The sequence below is a fragment of the Equus caballus genome, chromosome 3 (genome assembly GCF_041296265.1).
Source record: "Equus caballus isolate H_3958 breed thoroughbred chromosome 3, TB-T2T, whole genome shotgun sequence".
In the NCBI taxonomy this organism is placed as follows: Eukaryota; Metazoa; Chordata; class Mammalia; order Perissodactyla; family Equidae; genus Equus; species Equus caballus.
The window spans coordinates 9,547,686-9,553,685 of NC_091686.1; the positions used below are offsets into that span (position 1 = coordinate 9,547,686).

General features: G+C 41.1%; 1 protein-coding gene across 3 annotated transcripts in view; it reads left to right on the plus strand.

Annotated features, from left to right (window-relative positions):
• RSPRY1 (ring finger and SPRY domain containing 1) overlaps nt 1–6,000 on the plus strand; it is a 42,812-nt gene extending 36,812 nt beyond the window's left edge. For all 3 annotated transcript variants that reach the window (XM_001493854.6, XM_005608280.4, XM_014738329.3), the window contains exons 14-15: nt 1,242–1,346; nt 4,947–6,000. In XM_001493854.6, coding sequence (XP_001493904.1) covers nt 1,242–1,346; nt 4,947–5,043 — 202 coding nt within the window. In that variant the 3' untranslated portion in view covers nt 5,044–6,000. The remainder of the gene's footprint in view (nt 1–1,241; nt 1,347–4,946) is intronic.

The window sequence follows — 6,000 nt, forward strand, 5'->3', positions numbered from 1 at the left end:
GGCTTGATTGATTAAATCATTGGCCATTGGGAGTTGAACTCAATCTCCAGCCCCTATCCCTCCAGGGAAGTTGAGGAAGGGAATACTGAAAGTTCCAGCCCTCTAATCACAGGGTTGGTTCCCTTGGCAACCAGCCCCATCCTTAGGTTACCTAGGGACAGTCCAAAAGTCGCCTCATTAACATAACAAAAGACCTTTGTAGCTCTCATTGCTTAGGAACTTTCAGGGGTGTTTGGACCTCTGTGCCTAAGACTAAATAAATATTCATTATAAATCTCGGTATCACAAATAGTCTCTCTCCAGATACCTACAAGGCCCACTCTGTCACTCTCTTCACGTCTTTACTCAAATGTCACCTTAGCAAGACTTCCCCTGGCCGCTATATTTAGAATTGTAACTCCTGCCCTCCTATGCTTCTCCCTGCTTTATTTTTCCTCATACGGCTCATCAGCATTTCCCGTTCTCTGTATTTGCCTTTTTGATCTGTTTTCTTGTCTGTCTGCCCCACTGCAGTGTAAGCTCTCTGAAGCCAGGGATACTTTTTCATCTTCTCTTCACTGCCCCATCTCCAGGGCTTGAGACACTGCCTGGCACGGAGTGAGGCCTTAAGTAATTGGATAACTGTTTCCTGTTTCTCTTGCCCATCCATCAGAGCTGTTGTACCTTAAGCAGAGCACTTCCGCCTGTCTGCCTTTTCATTTCTTGCTGAGTGAAAGTAGAATGCGACAGTTCTAACCTGACTGGACTGCCACAGAGTCTACGATATGCTATCATAAACACCTGGAAATTGTATAAAAACTTGTGTGTGTGCATTTTTCTTGGGAAAAGCCCTATGCTTTTCATCAAAATCTCTGAAATGTGTGGCTTAAAAGTTTAAAATTTGCTGTAAAATAGAAAGAGCACCAGATTAAGAACCAAAAGATTTGAATTTGATTCCTGAATCTGTTTCCTATATGTGACCTTATGCAAATCATTTCCTTTGTCTGTGACCTTATGCAAATCATTTCCTTGAACTATTTCTTTGTCTGTAAAATGGGAATGACTATGCCTCCTTCCTTTCAAATGGAATCAAAGGATTTCAGATCCTTGAGAGATTGAAGTGAGACATGGTATGTGAAAGCCCAGCCGAAGCTTAAGGAATCTGTAGTGTACGTCGCACGTTCGGAGCGTCGATAGGGCATTTCCTGTGTGTCACTGCTGACAGGCTCCATTGGTCGGTTGACAAACTGTTTTCTGCTCAGGCACAGGCGTCTCGCTCTGTTGAAGCAAGTCAGCATCCGGGAAAACTGCTGCTCCCTGTGTTGCGATGAGGTCGCAGACACACAGTTGAAGCCATGTGGACACAGGTACGAGGGTTTGTGTGATCATTTCCTGTTCTGTGCATTATATTCCTTCTGTTCTGGGATTGCTTTTAGAGTGTTACCAGTTGCATAGCTCTTCATCGAGGTTTATTATATCTAAAGTGGGCTGAATGAGGGATTAGAGTTTGCCAAGTAGTGTGTGGCTGTCTTCCAGAAAGTACCTGAAACAGAAGCTGCTTGATGTGCAAGGCCTGTGTTTTTGTTTTATTTTGTTTACTCAATACTATGTTTTCAGTACACTTTTCATTTCACAAAATGTAAACGCTTTCATGCTATTTGTGAGCTCTTGGGCAATCCCTTTTAGTTTTAGAGTCTCCTCATTTACACTCCTAACCATTGAGAAGTCAGCACCTCCCTGCCATCTAACCATATTTCACTTGTATGAGATGAACTCAAGAGGGCAGCCTGGATCCTGTAGAACAGTGTCTTAACATCAGCACGAGTAGCAAGTAAGACAGTCCCCAGGAAGGCCGTCCCAACCAAGGTTAGAAAGGGGAAAAGTTCAGCAGTGTGCTGGCTCTGGGCATGTGTGCTGACTGTACGTGAGCAATACCCATGCTGATGTTCCAGGCCAGCTCCCTATAATTCATCACATCCCATACCCTGCCTTGCTCTTATTTGTGACATAGCTTTAGCCACCAGGTCTGGGGGTCTAGAGCCTGGAGTGATGGACCCCAGTTTGTCACCCCCAAGTATTGACTCAGCCTGAGCCCCTGACTCTGCCTTGCCATCTTTTGAAACGGGTTGTTATCTAATTGGCTGTTAAGGGCAGTGCCTGCAATGTATCTCATATCACCATTAGCTATACTAGTCTCCCTTCTGAAAGAAAGGCACAGTGCCTCCAGCTGTGGTCACTCCTTGGTAGCAACTCTGCAGCCCAGAATTCTCAGTTTGAGCACCTTTGGAGGTTTTAATCATTAGGGCCTCAGAGGGAGATGCAGAGTTTTAAAAAAGTTAGATATCTTGATGCCTGCTTTGATCTTCATTTCAGAGAGAATGCTAAAATCCCGAACAGCAGGATCTGGTCTTATTCAGCTTTGACCCCTCTGGCCCTTCTAAGTGGTTTTGCACACAAGGAGAGCTCATGAATGAGGGCTGAAATCTTAAAACTTAGAACGAGGTATTTTAAGCGTGGTCACAATCTCCATAGTAGATATATCAAAAACAGGGTTAGAAGAGGAATTAAAAGAATTATGAGAAAATTTAGCTCAACTTTCAGCAGCAACAACAATTTTAAAAGGGTAGGTGTAAAGAAAGGATGTCTGGATAAACTGAGTGACCTAAGCCGACCCCTAGAAGAGATTGAAAATCTAAACATTCCCATTACCGTAGAAGAAGGGAAGATGATTTTTAAAGCTATGTTTGTCTCCCTTGCCCAAAGCAGTGAGCCCAGTGGGTTTCACAGGTGGATTCTTTCAAACCTTCAGGGGATAGATTCTAATTAAGACTACTCCAGACAACAGAGAAAATAGGAAAACCACAATATTCTTTTTCCAAAGCCTTCATGAAAATCATACTAAAAGCTGATAAAACATCTGAAAAAAAAACTTATGATCATAAATCTAAAAATCCTAAATAAATTATTAGCCAACTGGACCCAGCAACCCAACCAAGTGGGGCTTATCTCAGGAGTGCAAGGATGGTACAATATCGGAAATCTATTCATACCATTTACTCAAATAGACCAGTGCAAGGAGGTGCAGGGAATTAACACTTTCTCCAAAAATGCTGAAAAGACATTTGGTAAAATGTAATATGCATTCCTAATGGATAGAATACTGCAAAACAGAAATGGATGGAGGGAAGAAAACTATGACTTTCATCATATAAGCTAAGGCAGTTAGACAAGAGAGAGAAAAGAGGGATTAAAATTGGAAAGGGAAGCAAAATCATCATTTGGAAACGATAGATCGTATCCAGGAGAATTGGCTGAAAACCCTTTAGATTGTTGTGACAACTGAATAAACTAATTGGTTATTAAAAAACAGTAGCTCTTCTGTGTATGAATAGCAACCAATTAGAACATGTAATTGAAGATCCCTTTTATAGCAGTCCAAAAAAAAAGGCTGTCTAAGAATATATACCAAGAAATATGTGGTGCCTGTATGAAGAGAACTTTTAAACTCCCAGGGAGGGGCCAGCCCAGTGGCGCAGGGGTTAAATGCACACGTTCCACTTTGGCGGCCTGGGGTTTGTTGGTTCGAATGGCAAGCTGTGGTAGGCGTCCCACATATAAAGTAGAGGAAGATGGGCATGCATGTTACCTCAGGGCCAGTCGTCCTCAGCGAAAAGAGGATTGGCCGATGTTAGCTTAGGGCTAGTCTTCCTCAAAAAAAAAAAAATACTCCCAAGGATTCTAACAGAAGACTTGAATCAATGGATGTACTCTTGGAAGGGAAACTTAGTACTGTAAAGTGGACAGTTTTCCCTAAACTCTAAGTTTAATTTGGTCCATATAAAAAGGGCAACATGAATTTTTTTTTCTGAAAATAAAAATGCTAATTTAAAAGTTAATATGTGGGCTGGGGCTGGCCCTGTGGCCGAGTGGTTAAGTTTGCGCGCTCCGCTGCAGGCGGCCCAGTGTTTCGTTGGTTCGAATCCTGGGCACAGACGTGGCACTGCTCATCAAACCACGCTGAGGCAACGTCCCACATGCCACAACTAGAAGGACCCACAATGAAGAATATACAACTATGTACCGGGGGGCTTTGGGGAGAAAAAGGAAAAAATAAAATCTTTAAAAAAAACAAAAAAGTTAATATGTGGGGCTGCCCCGTGGCCAAGTGGTTAAGTTCGAGCGCTCCACTTCAGCGGCCCAGGGTTTCCCCCCTTGGGATCCTGGGCGCGGACATAGCACTGCTCATCAGGCCATGTTGAGGCGGCGTCCCACATGCCACAACTAGAAGGACCCACAACTAAAAGTATACGACTATCTACTAGGGGGGATTTGGGGAGAAAAAAAAAAGATTAGCAAGTTGTTAGCTCAGGTTCCAATCTTAAAAAAAAAAAAAAAAAGTTAGTATGTACCAGGGCAAGAAAATTCTGAAAAGAAGAGTTACGGAGAAGACCAACTCAACCTACCGCATCTTAAAATATACTATAGTAAATGTGAATAGTTTGGTCACGGTATATGAAAAGAATGATAGAACAATGGAGCAGAATAGAAGCCCAGAAATAGAACTAATTACAAATGAAAATTTAACATATGATAGAGCCACTGTGTCAAATCTATTGTGAAAGATGGACTATTTGCAAATGATATTGGGATAAATGGCTAGCTATCTGGGAAAAAATAGCATTGTATCTCTACCTGCATAGGCACATCTGCATGTATATGCTGTGTACATAAAGACTTGCTGGAAGAACACACGTGAACTTTTACCTTATTCCTCAAGAGAGGAAGATTGAGGATCAGGCATAAGAGGGAGACTTATTGTTTGTTTATATATTTACTTCATTTTTTAGCCATGTGTAATTACTACCATATCCATTAACAGGTGTGTTAACATTTTTGATTGAGTCCGCAGGTCATCAGTTTGACCTCTGGAACGTTAACCTAACTGGCATTTCTGTCTTTCTCCTCAGTGACCTGTGCATGGATTGTGCCTTGCAACTGGAGACCTGCCCATTGTGTCGTAAAGAAATAGTGTCTAGAGTCAGACAGATTTCTCATATTTCATGACACACGTGAAGAGGAATCATGGACTTCTTTCTACTTGATTCCAGCCAATGTTGAAAAGAAAAACAAAGAAAAAATAATCTCAAATCAGTTGTACGCACATTGAAACTTATAGCCATGGCCAGATTTTATGCTAAAAATGGTAGTTTGTCAAAGACAAAATTCTCTTAGAATCTAACCCAACTTGCCAGCCCTGAGAAATTCCTTTTAAGGCCAAGGAAAGCTAAATGCTAACAGCTAGGCCTGTGGTCCTTCCATGAACAACAGTGGGAGACAGAGCCCTCCTGAGTACCGGAGCCACACCGGAGTTCTCCACGTTGGGTTCATTTGATTGTTTCACACAGGATGTTTTGTCTCATATTCTAAAGTTTTTATTTTGGGCAGAAGTCATTATGGAGAAGTAAATGACGGCGTTTCTGGGTTCAGCGTAACTTCCCATTGGTCAGAGAGACACCGGTGTGTTAAGCATGGATATTGCACTGCAAGACTTGAATCTATTAAACTAGAATCACACAGGTTGATACTACAAGCAACATGGAGGGCCTGAAAGAAAGTGCACAGACTGTAGAAAAAAACCCAAATTTTTGATATTTCACTGATTCCAAAGAACATTCTAGTTTTTTTTAACTACAAAAAATTGGTGGTATTTTCACATTCATGGTGTTTCTATCCAATTTCAGTACCCACATTTTGTGAGGAAAAATGTTTTAACAATGCAGGAGGAATTCTTAAATTAATTGCAATGTTAGACTGGAGAAAATTTGGTATTTAAGGTATTTTTAAGGTATCATCAAATCAGGCTTTTTGTTTTTTGTTAAAAAAATTTTTTTTAATCAGTATTGTTTTTGGAAGTAATATACTTTGAAACTCTTGAACTAATAGTCTCAAAAACTCTTAGAGGACAGTCTGAGAGCACGAATTCCTATTGTTTCAAATAAATACATGTTTTTGAATAGTAAA